Source organism: Chaetura pelagica, unplaced genomic scaffold (genome assembly GCF_000747805.2).
Source record: "Chaetura pelagica isolate M959 unplaced genomic scaffold, ChaPel_1.0 scaffold91, whole genome shotgun sequence".
Lineage (NCBI taxonomy): Eukaryota > Metazoa > Chordata > Aves > Apodiformes > Apodidae > Chaetura > Chaetura pelagica.
The window spans coordinates 590,248-606,210 of record NW_009952042.1 but is presented as its reverse complement, the minus strand read 5'-3'; the positions used below and the strand labels follow the sequence as shown (position 1 = coordinate 606,210).

Here is a 15,963-nt window from a genome sequence, read left to right as displayed (position 1 = left end):
GCTGAGCTCCACTAAGGAGCCTTGTGACAGCTCCAAGGGGGTTGAAGAAGCTGGTTTCTGAGGTGCCCAGGGACAGGGAGAGCTGAGCTCCACTAAGGAGCCTTGTGACAGCTCCAAGGGGGTTGAAGAAGCTGGTTTCTGAGGTGCCCAGGGACAGGGAGAGCTGAGCTCCACTAAGGAGCCTTGTGACAGCTCCAAGGGGGTTGAAGAAGCTGGTTTCTGAGGTGCCCAGGCACAGGGAGGGCTGAGCTCCACTAAGGAGCCTTGTGACAGCTCCAAGGGGGTTGAAGAAGCTGGTTTCTGAGGTGCCCAGGGACAGGGAGAGCTGAGCTCCACTAAGGAGCCTTGTGACAGCTCCAAGGGGGTTGAAGAAGCTGGTTTCTGAGGTGCCCAGGCACAGGGAGGGCTGAGCTCCACTAAGGAGCCTTGTGACAGCTCCAAGGGGGTTGAAGAAGCTGGTTTCTGAGGTGCCCAGGCACAGGGAGGGCTGAGCTCCACTAAGGAGCCTTGTGACAGCTCCAAGGGTGTTCCCTTCCAGCCAGGAGTGAGGGATGACTAGGACATCAAGGGCACCTTCATGGCTGAGAGTGCCTGAAAAGACCCCAAGTTAAGAGCAATGTTTCAATAAGGAAAAGAAAAAACATGTATCAATATATATCCATAAGGTTTTATAAGTTGTTACCATCCAGTACTCTAAATCAAGAGATGTCTTGTGAAATAAGACTGCTGGGTTGGTTTGTTTGCTGCTTCTGTGGTGGTGTGTTCTGACCAAAGCACATCCTTCAGAGTGGCAGGAAGGTGCTGTGGTGCTCTGGGCAGGACCAAGACTTTAAAAACCATTTAACCTTTACCTTTAGGTGTGCAACAGAAATCCCTCGTTGTCACCTGTAACTATCAAGCCAGAAATCTTGGAGTTAAGAAACTGATGTCTGTCAAGGATGCTAAAGAGAAATGTCCTCAGCTGGTGCTGGTTAATGGAGAAGACCTGACCCCATACAGGGAAATGTCCTACAAGGTTACAGGTACAAAATGAACTAGTTGTGGGGAGAGGACAAACACTCTGTGTGCACCTGCATGTGTGTGCTGTAGTATGGGACACTTTCCTGCTCTAAAAGTTCTACCCAGAATGAGCCTCGTACAACAGGGATAATATTTCCAGTTGTGCAAGGTCACTATTTCTCCACAGGAGAAATCACTGCAAGTGTTAAAACCTGTCATTTCAAAAAGAAATGAGGGAAGAAAGAAGAGATTTAGGGAGGAGAAAAGCAGATGACAGAGGTAGTGGTGGGATGAAGAAATACTCCCTTTCACCTTTGCTAAAATGTGTGCTTTATTATTTTACCTGGAAGAGAACAGTTTCTCTTCATGCCAGCATCCTGCTTGGATCCCTGGGACATCAGCTGTGGGTGGATGCAGCTATGAAACCCTCACGTGTGCCTGTGACCCTTGGGTATCTCTTCCTCCTAGAGCTGTTGGGGGAATTTTGTCCACTGGTGGAAAGGCTTGGGTTTGATGAAAATTTTGTGGATGTCACCGAGATGGTTGAGAAGAGACTAAATCAGCTGCAGCAAAGTGGATGTTCCCAAGTCTGTGTGTCTGGCCACGTGTACAACAACCAAGGTGAGCTCAACATTGTTTCATGTTGGAACATCAGGAAAAGGTTTCTGAAGTTCAATACAAAGTTATCTGTCTGGTTCTAAGTGTTGTCCAGAGCTGAACAGCTGGAAACTTTGTGTTGCTCCATGTTTGGTTTCTCTGTTGGCAAATCAGTGTCCCACTTGGATTGTACAACAACTCAAGCTCTGTGGGAGATAAGCAAGTACAGTGATCTGGGAGAACTGGTTTGCATGATCATTTCTGAGCCTTTAAAGTAGTTTAGAGGTAGTAAGAGAGAGGATTTTCTTCCAGCTTAAATGTTGTTGTCAGTTGGCAAAACTGAGCTTTTCAACAAATAAAAAACAGAGGAAATTTTGGCTATAGGCATTAGGTCAGGAGTGGAATTCCTGAGACTGAAGTAGCTGAGCTGCTTTGTACACTAGGAAGCATTGAATGGTTTGGGCTGGAAGGGACCTTAAAGACCATCTAGTTCCAACCCTCCTGCATGGGCAGGGACACCTCCCACCAGCCCAGGCTGCTCCAAGCCCCATCCAACCTGCCCTTCAACACTGCCAGGGATGGGGCAGCCACAGCTTCTCTGGGAAACCTGGGCCAGGGTCTCACCACCCTCACAACAAAGAATTTCCTCCTCATGTCTCACCTCAATCTCCCCTCTTCCAGTTTTAATCCATCCCCCTCATCCCATCCCTCCCTGCCCTTGTCCCAAGTCCCTCCCCAGCTTTCCTGGAGCCCCTTCAGGCACTGGAAGCTGCTCTCAGGGCTCCCTGGAGCCTTCTCTTCTCCAGGCTGAACACCCCAGCTCTCCCAGCCTGGCTCCAGAGCAGAGCTGCTCCAGCCCTTGGAGCATCTTCATGACCCTTCTCTGGACCCTCTCCAACAGCTCCATGCCCTTCCTGTGCTGAGGACTCCAGAGCTGTATGCAGTGTGCACCAGGAAGGAAAGCAGTTGGTTTTTTCCTGGACTCTGAGCTATTTCAATGGCTTAAAGTGTGGTTTGAGAGGAGGGAAATGCCTGAATAGTCCTTTCCCTCAATTGCATTTGAGTAATACAGGCTTAGCTGCAAGGCAGCCCTCTCTGTATTACAGACATCTCTGCTTTGGTTCCATTTCTACCAGAATCTCTGATATTCAACATTTTTCTTTCATCTCTTTTCTATTTCAAATGGTCCCTAAACATGATGCCTCCTGGACAGCACAGCCCTGGTTTTGGACAGCAGTAGTCTCATTGGTGCCAGGATTTTGGGGAGATAAGAGAGAGGTTAAACATGGGTCCAGAAGCCACAGCAATACCATTTGACCCATCAGATCCTAATGCAACATAGAAAGTGTCTAAATCAAGCAAATTAACTAACTAGGTGACTGTGTAGATCCTGAACACTGCTTTTCTTTCTTTCCAGCTATCAATCTGCATGACACAAGGCACGTAAAACTAGTTATTGGATCTCAGGTTGCAGAAGAGCTCAGGGGAGCCATCTGTGCCAGACTGGGCCTCACAGGCTGTGCAGGGGTGGCCTGGAACAAAGTGCTGTCTAAACTAGTGTCTGGCACCTTTAAACCAAACCAGCAAACTGTTCTTCTGCCTGAAAGCTGCCAAGATCTGATGTGCAGCCTTGATCACATCCAGAAAGTGCCTGGTAAGTGTGGTGCTGTGAGCATAGATGGTGACCATGTTGACAGCTCCTCAGATGAGAAGAAAAAAAAACACTGACAAAATGATAAATATAATGATTTTTAAATCTAGTTCTCACAAACAAGTGTGTTTAGGATGCTTGCTTTTTTTTATTCATAAGCTGTTTGAGTTTGATTTAGCAGGAGGAATGAAAGGCCTTTGGTTTCCTTCATGTGACCTAAATGTGTTGCAGCACTTGACAAGTGCTTGACCACTAAACTCGTTTGTTTTTATCAAAGCCCAAACATTGAAGTTGATACATTGACGTTGCTTTAAATACAAACATTTTGCAACTCGCTGACTTAATTCAAACAGTTAATCCAAACAGTCTATTGGTGCCTGATAAAATGCTCTGAGGAAGGAATTTTCCTTGTCAGGTATGACATGGATGGGCATTTTTAATATATATGTGTGTGTGTGTGTATATTTTCACTTTTCTGTGTATTTCACTACACATTTTGTTTAGGCATTGGCTACAAAACCAGCAAACGTCTGGAGACGTTGGGTGTTAGGAACCTGTGTGACCTCCAAACATTTCCATCTGCTGTGTTAGAGAAGGAACTGGGTGTTTCTGTTGCTCAGCGTATCCAAAAACTCAGCTATGGAGAAGATGACTCCCCTGTGACTCCCTCAGGCCCTCCTCAGGTACAAGGATTATTATAATCAGCACCCAAAAAATTGCTTTTACTTTTATACAGCTTTGCTGACTACCCAAAATGATGTCTTTTGAATGCATTCTCAACTGAAAATAACTTCTAATTCTCCTGAAATTCAGTTGAGCTCTGAGTCCCAAAGATATCTTGGGCTTAGTTCTACACTCTTCATGGTGATACTTTTTTTTTCCTCTTCAGAATTTTGAACAGAAAATTGAAAGGACTAATGTGGGTTTTTTCAGTCCTTTAGTGATGAAGATTCCTTTAAAAAATGTTCATCAGAAGAGGAAGTTAAAAAGAAACTTGAAGAGCTGCTTCCTAACCTATTAGACAGGTGACTGTCTCTTTTGGATGACTGGAATTATGACCTGGAGGGGCTTTTGTTAGGTTTGTCTCACCCTCTGCATTCCATCTCTTAGCAAACTGTCTCTGCAGGGATAGCACCTGCTTCTCCAGCCTCCCCTTTGGCCTTTTTTTCCTCAGCTTATGGATTGTCTTTAGGGATTGTCCCACTTCTCTCTTGCCCCCACCTTTTGTCTGGCCCCCACACCTTGCATGGTCCTGCCCTGGTGCTTTAGTTGTGCACCACAGGTTTTAGGGCATCTCCCCTTATCCCTGTGGGGACCTTTCATTCTCCAGAAGTGACTTTACTTTCAGACCTTTGGTGATCACCACTGATGCATGTCTGCTGTTCCAAGTGTTGAAGGGCAGGTTGGATGGGGCTTGGAGCAACCTGGGCTGGTGGGAGGTGTCCCTGCCCGTGGGACTTAGATGATCTTTTCCAACCCATTCTATGATGATCTGTCATGCTTCCATTAAGTGACTTTGTAACCTAGCTGCTCTGGCAGACCCTCTAATGGCTTTCTACACCTTCATGTTCCCTAGAATCCAGAAAGATGGAAGACAGCCCCACACAGTCAGGTTGACCATTCGCCAGTTCTCCTCCACCAACCGCTGGTTCAGCCGGGAAAGCCGCCAGTGTCCTATTCCCCCTCAGCTCCTTCAGAAGATTGGGAAAGGTAAACATAAGACTTCTTGGAAGTATTGGTGCTGCTGCTCCTGAACTCCTCTGTAAAATTCTGCTCCTTCATTTCATGATGATATTCCCTATATTTGGAAACTTTTCCATGACTAGTAATGGATGCTAAAAACGTATTGATCTTCCCTGTAGGAATAATCTGTGTTATGATGATGTTTTAACTGCCTGGATTCTTGGCAGTCAATTTCCTGCTGGGATGGGGAAAGGCAACAAGGGGCTGTTTCCCAGATTAATAATCTGCTTTTCTCTGTTGGGGATTTGAATTCTGGTCTCCATTTGATGATGCAGTGAAGTGTCTGTTGATGTGCCTCTGAAAATGAATCACATGAAGGCTCCCATCCTTCTCCTGTGTCATCCTTCCAACCTGCAATTCCAATTTATTGGACACTTCACTCAGATGGGGGTGAGGAAATCAATGTGAATCACTGCTGTAGCAGCACTCAGGATCTCACCACCCTCACAGCAAAGAATTTCCTCCTCATGTCTCACCTAAATCTCCCTCCTCCAGTTTTAATCCATTATCCCTTGTCCTCTCCATTACCCCTTGTCCCAAGCCCCTCCCCAGCTTTCCTGGAGCCCCTTCAGGCACTGGAAGCTGCTCTAAGGTCTCCCTGGAGCCTTCTCTTCTCTAGGCTGAACACCCCAACTCTCTCAGCCTGGCTCCAGAGCAGAGCTGCTCCAGCCCTTGGATCATCTTTGTGGCCCTTCTCTGGACTCTCCAGGAGCTCCATGTCCTTCTTGTGTTGGGGGCTCCAGAACTGGACACAGTTCTCTAGTGGGGTCTAATTCTGGTGCCCCCAACATAACATCTTAATGACTGTGCTGAGAGATTATTTTTGAAGCCTTTAGCAGTATCTGCCTTTGGACTTGCCTATTTCAACCAGTATGACTCAGTCAGTAACTCTTGATCATATCTATTGCTTTTTTTAACCTCTTTTCTTGTAGAAGGCAGCAACATTGTATCCCCATTGGTTAATGTCCTGATGAAGCTCTTTCGAAAGATGATAGATGTGGATCTTCCCTTTCATCTCACCCTTCTGAGTGTCTGCTTCTCCAACCTCAAAGACCATCCTAGCAGCAAGAAAGGATCCATTGGCTTCTATCTCAAGCAGATGTCACCACCATCAGGCTCTGGTAAACGTGGCCAGGTAAGCTGAAAAGATCCTGAAAACTTTACAGATTAGAGTTCTGGGATGGTTCTGGCTTTGTTCTATAGATTTAGAACTTAACTGCTTTGAAAGTTTTAGGATCATAGGTTTTATTCACCTGGTACAAATAAAGAGTGACCTGGAGTCTTGTGAGAAAGTGTAACTTGTTTGCTTCCTCTAATTAGATAGATGGCTTAAAAGAGATGTGATACTGGCTGGAGTGGGGCAGCCAGGGGGTACCAGGGCCCTTAGCTGAAGGGAATACAATTCACTGAGGGACAAATCCAAACTTCCATCTCCTAAGAAGAAGTGCTGTGCATTCCAGCCAGACCTGCCCTTTGTTTAGCACTGGTGAAACAGGCCACTTCCTCAGATGCTGTCATGCTGAAGCATCTCTTACCTTGGACTACACCCTCCTTGAAGCTGCTGCTGCTGCTTTACCTCTTTGCTTCTATTAAGATCCTTTCAGAGTGACTATTTACCTTCCTATCCACTCTCAAGTCTCCCTCTTCAGACTAGATACCAAAGATTCTTTTCTGCATTGGCTGCCAGCACCAGCTTCTGATCTAGTGAGCTCCTGATTCCTGCTTGGGATTGAACACACCTCCTGCCTCCCAACTGCTAGAGTGTGGGAGCTCTGTGTGGCTGAGAACTTCCACAAGATGCTTTCAGTACCTCACCCAAAACCTGAGTAACTTCAGAATTATGTTGTGGGATGAATTTACTGTTTCTGCCTTGAAGGAGCCAATGTTTCATATTGATTAACTGTCTCTTTCTGCTCAGGAATAGGTGGGATAACATGATCTCGTGGTTTCTAAAGCTACAGAGGGTTTTAAAGGAATAAAATATAACTTCAAGGTATTTGTTACTGTAAAATAAGGAAAGACTTCCTACATGTGTGTACTTTTTAAGGTCTGTGTTTGGAATTAAGTTATAAAAAATCACTGTTGATCATAAGGGAAAAAAAAAATTGCTGTCTGTTAAGGAATAATTTTGAGAACTTGCTATTAGCAAAATCATGCTTGGTCACTAGTAGATTACACAGAAAACACTTATGCTTTTATGTATGTTTTTTGCCACAGGAAGTGGAAGATGTCTCACAAGGTGAGGGAAGTGCTTCCTGGAACCAGAACTGCAACAGCACTGGAGCCACAAAAACTAGGAAGCTTTCCGAGGAAAAGAAAAGCAATATAAAAAAAGGAGGAATTCCTGACTTGCCATTTGGTTTGTCTCCTGGTGATATTGACCAGGAAGTCTTCAGAGAACTTCCAGAAGCTATTCAAAAAGAAATTATTTCTGGAAAAGCAGAAGAGATCCCTAGAGAGAACGTTCTGGGTCAGCCAGCAGGAGGTTCTGCAGAGGAGGGACAGAGCAACTCCCCAGGTTGTCAGGGACTGGAGGGTGACTCTGCAGGGTGCAGTGACCACAGCTCCAGGCCCAGTTGTTCTTCTGAGTGTTCCAGGAGTGCACTGGCAACCAGCAGAGTGGAAGAACAACCCATGGACTCTCCAAACTTCAGAGAGAAAGGTCTGTCACCTCTGGAAGCCCTGCATGTCCCTGGCTTGGAGCAAGATAAGCAGGCCTTTGAAACAACTTCTGAGGATACAACTTGCAGGAGGCAAGCAGGGATTGTTCTTCCTCCTCATGTTGACACAAAGACTTTTTATGAACTACCTGCAGATGTGCAGGAAGAACTGCTAGCTGAATGGAAGAACCAGAGCCCTGTGTCCAAGGCTTCTCTGGAAAAGAAAGCCCCTGAAAAGCCTAGAACAAATAAAGGAAGAAGGAACACAGCCCCATGTTTATCACAGTCCAACAGTTTGCTAAGGTATTTCAAACCACAGTGAAACATTTTTCAGAATAGAGACACTGTAAGAATCAGCACTTGAAAGCACCTTAGCTAGGAAAAGTTTACTGGGTAGATGTTAATATTGAAGAGGTATTTTGGCAACTGTTGACATCAAACCTGCTGGTGGCCCTGTTGAAGTAGTAACTAGTTTGTCTTATTTTTCCTTCTTATAAATAGACATTTTTCTTACGGATCTTTAGGAAGGGGTTGAGCAGAGAAGATGAAATCAATTTACACTGTGAGTTGTAGTGGAAATGGCCATTCCTGTGGCCATCACTGCGTCCTGCAGTTGACTCCTAATAACTAGAGGTCCTAGAAGAACTAAGGGGGAATGGAAAATCAATCATTTCACCAGGTTGTTCCTGGAAACCAGTTGGCATGTAAAAATGGTTTAGGTTTGGTGCTCAGGATTGAGGAAATGACAAACAGCTCTGTGTATAAAGAGCAGCTTTTAATGACATGCTAGATACAAACTCATCAGGCTTTTCTTCAAATACTTAATTCCAAAACAGTGAAACAGTTGCTAATTACACTTGCACACTTAACAGTTAATAAACATGTTTAAAGCCTCTAGTGCACAAGATGTTTGCTTCTTTCAGTCAAGAGTACATAATTGAGGTAAGGATTTATTAAAGTGTGTTTCAAGCTATGGCAAAATATTTGACTGCTGTGCCTTAACACTTAGATCTCCAGATTCTCATGTGTCTGTTTAGGAATATATATATATATTTTATCTGCATGTAAAGTGCAAAAATATTATCAAACATCTCCTGATTACAGTGAAAGTAACATCCTGTGCTTTGATGGCACAAAAATTTCTTGCATCATCCCCCAGAGCAGAGCAAAACCAGCAATCCCCTTCCCAACAGTTAAACTTTATACATTTCCACACAAACCACAATTAAAATCAACTTCAGCATCGACTTGAAAAACAAACCCCAGTAAAAGATGCATGTGACTGAAGTGCTTGTTGTTTCCCACTTACATTTAGTTATGGGCTCCCAGGCTTTTCAGTCCAGCTTTTGTTGCAGTGATTAAGTTGATGAGAGTAGCAGGGAGCACTGACTCCACTACAGAACAGGGAAGCATCCCTCCTAGTTCTGGCTGAATAAATACAACTAGCTTGGAATGCTCTGGATTCCTGTAATGAAAGGAGGAAAAGCCTTTATTTCCTACTCATTACTCTTGCTATGAAACTTCACACATTTCCCATTTATAGCCCATCTCCCTGGAAATTACTAAGGCAAAGATGTAAAAGATAGGGAAGAGTTTCTCAATTGTTTCAAAACTGCACAAAAGTCTCCAGAATAAAACTGTCTAAATAAAATTAATCTAAAAAAAATTAAAAGCTGTGTGGTTCAGGAAATGTTAAGCTTTGTCCAGAGAGGACAACTCAGTAACTAAAGATGTTAATATAAGGGGGCTTTAAATACTTACTCGGGCAAAGGGGAACAGACGTATCCGCAGGGATTGTTATATCCTCGGACACAAGAGGGAGTCGGAGGGCAGCTGGAGTGTTCAACGCTGACAGCTACAGCACCACACACAGAGAGCAAAATCCAGTTAAGTCTAGAAGTCAATCCTATGACTCAAAAACACCTTTGAAATCAACCCACCCCAACTGCGACAGGACCAGTACAAGGTCTTTCAGTCGCTGATGTGTCCAGCAATTCCATCCTGCCCACAAAACACCTGAAGGACATGAAATATTGGTGGAAGTTTCTCTAGATGTTTGGGCAGGTGTGCACAAAGTCTTGTCCTTGAGACCTGGTTACACATTCCTGAGTGCTGGGGTGGGGCTGAGGCCTTGGACAACCGAGTCAGTTTGTCAGCAGATGTCATTAAGTAGTAAAGGCAGTTGCAGAGAGGATGAGGAAACTGCTGCACACATGCAGAGAAATCCTTAGGAGGGGTTGTTTTGTTGAGTTATCCATTAGTTTTGCACAATCAAAGTATTGTAAGAGTATGGCTGGGAAGAAACTGACAGGTCAGGAGAGTTCCTGCTGTGTACCAGGGAGTCACACGAAGGAAAGAGGTTAGCAAGGAACTGGGGCAGCAGTGAGGGGTGTCCCTGGTTACCCCATGGCTGTGGTGCTCCTAGAACCACAGAATGGTTCAGCTTGGAAGGGACCTTAAGGATCATCAGGTTCCAACCCCCCTGCATGGGCAGGGACACCTCCCACCAGCCCAGGCTGCTCCAAGCCCCATCCAACCTGCCCTTCAACACTGCCAGGGATGGGGCAGCCACAGCTTCTCTGGGCAACCTGGGCCAGGCTCTCACCACCCTCACACCAAAGAATTTCCTCCTCATGTCTCACCTCAATCTCCCCTCTTCCAGTTTTAAGCCATCACCCCTTATCCTCACACTACCATTTACAGAGCCAAACCAAAAGAGTATAAAAAATGGGGCAAATTAGGCTCACACTGAGAAGAGCATATTAGGCAAAAAGCATTTGTTCAGGAAGCCACCCAAGTGCAGAGAAATGTTACTAAATAAGCACTAGATTTATACAGTGAAATGATAAATTCTAACTTCCTTATACTACTATGTTTTTACCAGAGTGTAGGATGAGGGGTAATGGTTTCAAGCTGGAAGAAGGGAGATTGAGGTGAGACATGAGGAGGAAATTCTTTGGTGTGAGGGTGGTGAGAGCCTGGCCCAGGTTGCCCAGAGAAGCTGTGGCTGCCCCATCCCTGGCAGTGTTGAAGGGCAGGTTGGATGGGGCTTGGAGCAACCTGGGCTGGTGGGAGGTGTCCCTGCCCATGCAGGGGGGTTGGATCTGGATGATCTTCAAGGTCCCTTCTAGCCCAAACCATTCTTCCTATTTTTCAAAGAGAGGCATAACAAGAGACTAAACAACAGTATTTTTGTTGGAGATCAATTTTGATCATTTCAGTATTACAAAAAACCCCAACCAACCAGCTTTGTTTTGGGGATAAACAGAAGAGGGGAATACTGCAGCCCTTCACCTGAGGGTTCCCAGGAGGCACCCAAAACATGAACACAGGCAGTGGTTACACTTACAGTTAGTTGTGAGGACATCCCCAGGGTAGGGCTTAACATGCAGCAGGTCAACAAAATCTCGTGCTGAAACCAGTCCCATGCCATAGCTGTGTGTTACACTGTGGTAGATACCAGTGTCCTACAAGCAAGCAAGTTGTTTAATTAGCATGCAAGGAGCCAAGTTTGATTTCACTGGCAAAGCAGTGTTACATGCTGAATAATGAAAGTGTGGCAAAAATGAATTCCTGCTTTGTTAGTGACAGTTCTTGTGACAGTTCTTGTGCCCAGTTAATGCTGGGCTGAACTAACAGGAGGACCAGGAAAGGGATCTTCCAGGAGCACAGGGTAGGGATTCACTGCCATTCCCTGAGGCCTAGGTTTGAGGCAGAAATAGAATAGCTGTGTCAAAACCTCAAAATGTGCATGTTTAGTGGGTAAAAACAGAAGAACAGAATGTCCACCTGCATCCACTACACATGCCAGGCTGCACGTTGCCCCCAGGACAGATGTGTCAGCTGGGAAACTAACTCAGCTCCAAAAAAAGCCAAGACATGGTTGGATGTACCACTGCATCCTACAACTCCAGCAGAGGGAAGTGAGAGAGAGATTCAGGGAAGACCAAAAGGGGAGGATTTTTTCATTTCCAGCTTAGGGTGGGCTTTTTTTACAGCTGAGTTGTTCACACACATGTAATATGTTCTGAGACCCCTTATTTTGGACCAAGAGCTTTCTTTGTCCCAGTAGAGACCTTTGTGGTCACTGTAATTCATGCAGAAAGAGTTAAATGAAGTCTTTGTATGAAAAATTACCTGGTCAATCCTTTCTAACAGCTTGTAAGACTGCAATGCCTTGTCCCATTTTCTCCGATGTTCAGGAAGATACATAAAAGGGATGATTTTACTAGGGACTTCCTGAATTATCCCTTCTCCACGGTATCTGGATGGTGGAAGAAACAAGATATGGACTTCACATTTATGACTGGAAAAATAAGTTACACAAAAATAAGCATCTAGCAGGTGGGCTATAATGAGGTAAGGCACACAAATGGGGTTGCACTTCATGGATTGCTCAAAATTCAAGGCATATTCAATTTTTATTCTATATCTGATCTTTGAGACCATTACATTCTTGACACCACACGTTTTAAATGAGTTATTTGTGAGCTATTCAATAGGAACCTGGTAATCAAAATACATGCAATTCATCTATTAATTTATCTCCAGGTACTTTCAATCCATTTTGACTCTGACTGCAAATCTCACTGTTTATGAATGAGCACGTTCTGGCATTTCTCCAATTTCTGCTCATAATCTTTTGAGGAGTTGGAAGGGAAAGTTCACAGAAGGGAAGAGGGGCCTCTCCCAAGGAAACAGGAACCTCCTGTGGTGCTGGGAACTGACAGTTCTCACACCTAGTTCCTGGAAAGACTGTGAATCACAAGGGTAGCCACTGGGACAGCGATTCAAAGCGAAGGTGAAGGACACTGCACGACAGTAGGTGAGCTCGAAGGACACCTGGCTTGCAAACAGGTTAAGAAAGATAAAATCAGATGCACAGGCCCTGATGATGCAGGAGTGGAAGTCAGGAAGGGCAAAGATAGCCAAGCTCCAACCCAAACACAGAGCAACATGATGGGAAGCCTGGATCTCCTCCTTCACTCAGCAGCAGGGCCCAGCGTGGGCACGTCAGGCTGCTCCAGGAACTCACTTCTCCACTGACTACAGCAGGTGCCTTGGTGATGGAAAACACCTTCATGCCTACTCAAAACCAGCAGGTACAAGCTCTGACAGGGCAAGTTGAAACCAGCACGTTCCTCTTTGGATACACCCTTTGTTTCCATGAACTCTCATGGACTTCTGTTTACCAAGGCCCTCAGCAGCTCACCTGCATCCCAAAGTATCTTCTCACCTAAGCTCAGTGGGAGCTCCCAAGCAGGAGGACTTCTTCTAGACAAGGCTTCTGAAAGACACCCTTGCTAGAAGAAAGGGCCCACGTGGGAAAAATCACCCAACCTAGGCTCACTACCTTAGACAAACTGAAATCCACACTTGTCTTTCTTGAGCTCAGGTGACAGAATTCCAAACAAAACCCTCCCCAGCCTTGAACAATCACCTCAGTGCTCCCTCGACCTCTGCTGACTTGGTTGCTTTTCACCACCAGATTCCTTTCAGCAAGTAAAGCAAACTGCTAAGACTCCTGCCAATTAAAACATAAACTGGCATTTGTGATCTGTGGTCAATCAATGTTCAGTGTCAAACTGAAGATGCAAACAGCTGTCCATGTGGGTGCCAGAAAGGGAAAGGTACAAAGGACAGATGAGGTAGAGCAGGAGCACAAGCACATCTGGGTGTGTGGGAAGGGGTGGAGAGTGAAGATGTAATGGCTTGTTTAGAATATTCCACCAGGAACAGTCACTGTCACCTCATAGCTACTTATTCCATATTAGCAACTGTTCCACAGTATTCAATTTTCACAGCAGGCTTGAAAATCCCTTGGGAAACCCATCTTTTGCATTCCAGCCCTACTGCTGGCCCAGTGTGAACACAACATCTCCTAACCAACCTCATCCCACCAGGGGCAGAAGATGGTTAACTCTCCTATTTCAGTCTTGGGTGTCACTGTTCAAAAAAGGTGCTGTTACTCATTGCAAGGACAAACAAAATGTAAATACTTACATATTTCCTGCATACTCTTTTGAAGGCTTTGAGGAAACTGTAACATTTTTCTCCAAGTAGAAAAAGGAAAAATAAAAACTTAGCAGTGGGTACAAAGTTGTCAACTAACAGGAAGACAGATTTAAACACTTTTGGCAAGAAAATGTACTTAATAATGGCATAAACTAAACTGATGTTTTCTTACAGAAACTTTGATCACCCTCCATCCTGAGGTATCTTGACTGTATGAGAAGATTTTTCCTGAGACTTCCTCTGCCATCCTCTTATAGTCCATTGACCTGCAAAGATGGCAAAGCAGCTGGTTGGTGTGTGCTCAGAGCATCCCTTGGGAACAAACACCCCCGGGCTCACACCTGCACCCCTCCCACAGGCTTTAGGGCATGTGAGCTGAGCATTCCCACCCAGTGGGGCTTTTTACTCCTGTCCAGTTCCAGGGAAAAGAGACACTCCTTATCTCAGCAAAGTCCCAAGAAATGACTTCCAGGCTAGTGAGATGCAGCCCTTGGGGAGGCTCTGGAGAAGGCCCTGGAGCACCAGGTGGGACAGACCATCCCATAAAGTGACTTCCAGGCTAGTGAGATGCAGCCCTTGGGGAGGCTCTGGAGAAGGCCCTGGAGCACCAGGTGGGACAGACCATCCCATAAAGTGACTTCCAGGCTAGTGAGATGCAGCCCTTGGGGAGGCTCTGGAGAAGGCCCTGGAGCACCAGGTGGGACAGACCATCCCATAAAGTGACTTCCAGGCTAGTGAGATGCAGCCCTTGGGGAGGCTCTGGAGAAGGCCCTGGAGCACCAGGTGGGACAGACCATCCCATAAAGTGACTTCCAGGCTAGTGAGATGCAGCCCTTGGGGAGGCTCTGGAGAAGGCCCTGGAGCACCAGGTGGGACAGACCATCCCATAAAGTGACTTCCAGGCTAGTGAGATGCAGCCCTTGGGGAGGCTCTGGAGAAGGCCCTGGAGCACCAGGTGGGACAGACCATCCCATAAAGTGACTTCCAGGCTAGTGAGATGCAGCCCTTGGGGAGGCTCTGGAGAAGGCCCTGGAGCACCAGGTGGGACAGACCATCCCATAAAGTGACTTCCAGGCTAGTGAGATGCAGCCCTTGGGGAGGCTCTGGAGAAGGCCCTGGAGCACCAGGTGGGACAGACCATCCCATAAAGTGACTTCCAGGCTAGTGAGATGCAGCCCTTGGGGAGGCTCTGGAGAAGGCCCTGGAGCACCAGGTGGGACAGACCATCCCATAAAGTGACTTCCAGGCTAGTGAGATGCAGCCCTTGGGGAGGCTCTGGAGAAGGCCCTGGAGCACCAGGTGGGACAGACCATCCCATAAAGTGACTTCCAGGCTAGTGAGATGCAGCCCTTGGGGAGGCTCTGGAGAAGGCCCTGGAGCACCAGGTGGGACAGACCATCCCATAAAGTGACTTCCAGGCTAGTGAGATGCAGCCCTTGGGGAGGCTCTGGAGAAGGCCCTGGAGCACCAGGTGGGACAGACCATCCCATAAAGTGACTTCCAGGCTAGTGAGATGCAGCCCTTGGGGAGGCTCTGGAGAAGGCCCTGGAGCACCAGGTGGGACAGACCATCCCATAAAGTGACTTCCAGGCTAGTGAGATGCAGCCCTTGGGGAGGCTCTGGAGAAGGCCCTGGAGCACCAGGTGGGACAGACCATCCCATAAAGTGACTTCCAGGCTAGTGAGATGCAGCCCTTGGGGAGGCTCTGGAGAAGGCCCTGGAGCACCAGGTGGGACAGACCATCCCATAAAGTGACTTCCAGGCTAGTGAGATGCAGCCCTTGGGGAGGCTCTGGAGCAGCTCCTGGAGCACCAGGTGGGACAGACCATCCCATAAAGTGACTTCCAGGCTGGGCTGGTGAGATGCAGCCCCTGGGGAGGCCCTGGTGAAGGGCCTGGAGCACCAGACCATCCCATAAAGTGACTTCCAGGCTGGGCTGGTGAGATGCAGCCCCTGGGGAGGCCCTGGTGAAGGGCCTGGAGCACCAGACCATCCCATAAAGTGACTTCCAGGCTGGGCTGGTGAGATGCAGCCCCTGGGGAGGCCCTGGTGAAGGGCCTGGAGCACCAGACCATCCCATAAAGTGACTTCCAGGCTGGGCTGGTGAGATGCAGCCCCTGGGGAGGCCCTGGTGAAGGGCCTGGAGCACCAGACCATCCCATAAAGTGACTTCCAGGCTGGGCTGGTGAGATGCAGCCCCTGGGGAGGCCCTGGTGAAGGGCCTGGAGCACCAGACCATCCCATAAAGTGACTTCCAGGCTGGGCTAGTGAGATGCAGCCCTTGGGGAGGCTCTGGAG

General features: G+C 46.9%; 3 protein-coding genes across 3 annotated transcripts in view; 1 reads left to right on the top strand and 2 right to left on the bottom strand.

Moving 5' to 3' along the window:
* Positions 1-7,972, top strand: part of POLI (polymerase (DNA directed) iota) — an 8,787-nt gene extending 815 nt beyond the window's left edge. Inside the window, exons 3-10 of the mRNA XM_010002780.1 lie at positions 858-1,022; positions 1,468-1,620; positions 3,014-3,250; positions 3,752-3,930; positions 4,181-4,272; positions 4,824-4,957; positions 5,923-6,125; positions 7,208-7,972. Coding sequence (XP_010001082.1) covers positions 858-1,022; positions 1,468-1,620; positions 3,014-3,250; positions 3,752-3,930; positions 4,181-4,272; positions 4,824-4,957; positions 5,923-6,125; positions 7,208-7,972 — 1,928 coding nt within the window. The remainder of the gene's footprint in view (positions 1-857; positions 1,023-1,467; positions 1,621-3,013; positions 3,251-3,751; positions 3,931-4,180; positions 4,273-4,823; positions 4,958-5,922; positions 6,126-7,207) is intronic.
* A 989-nt stretch (positions 7,973-8,961) lies between these two features.
* STARD6 (StAR-related lipid transfer (START) domain containing 6) lies at positions 8,962-13,927 on the bottom strand. The gene is made up of 6 exons (XM_010002769.1): positions 13,838-13,927; positions 13,654-13,703; positions 11,788-11,914; positions 11,000-11,117; positions 9,412-9,505; positions 8,962-9,115 (listed from the first exon to the last, which is right to left on the bottom strand). The coding sequence occupies exons 1-6, from the start codon at positions 13,925-13,927 to the stop codon at positions 8,962-8,964; spliced, it is 633 nt and encodes a 210-aa protein (XP_010001071.1).
* Positions 13,928-14,000: 73 nt separating this feature from the next.
* The window catches only part of LOC104393274 (proline-rich protein HaeIII subfamily 1-like), a 5,285-nt gene continuing 3,322 nt past the window's right edge, over positions 14,001-15,963 (bottom strand). Inside the window, exon 3 of the mRNA XM_010002758.1 lies at positions 14,001-14,073. Coding sequence (XP_010001060.1) covers positions 14,001-14,073 — 73 coding nt within the window. The remainder of the gene's footprint in view (positions 14,074-15,963) is intronic.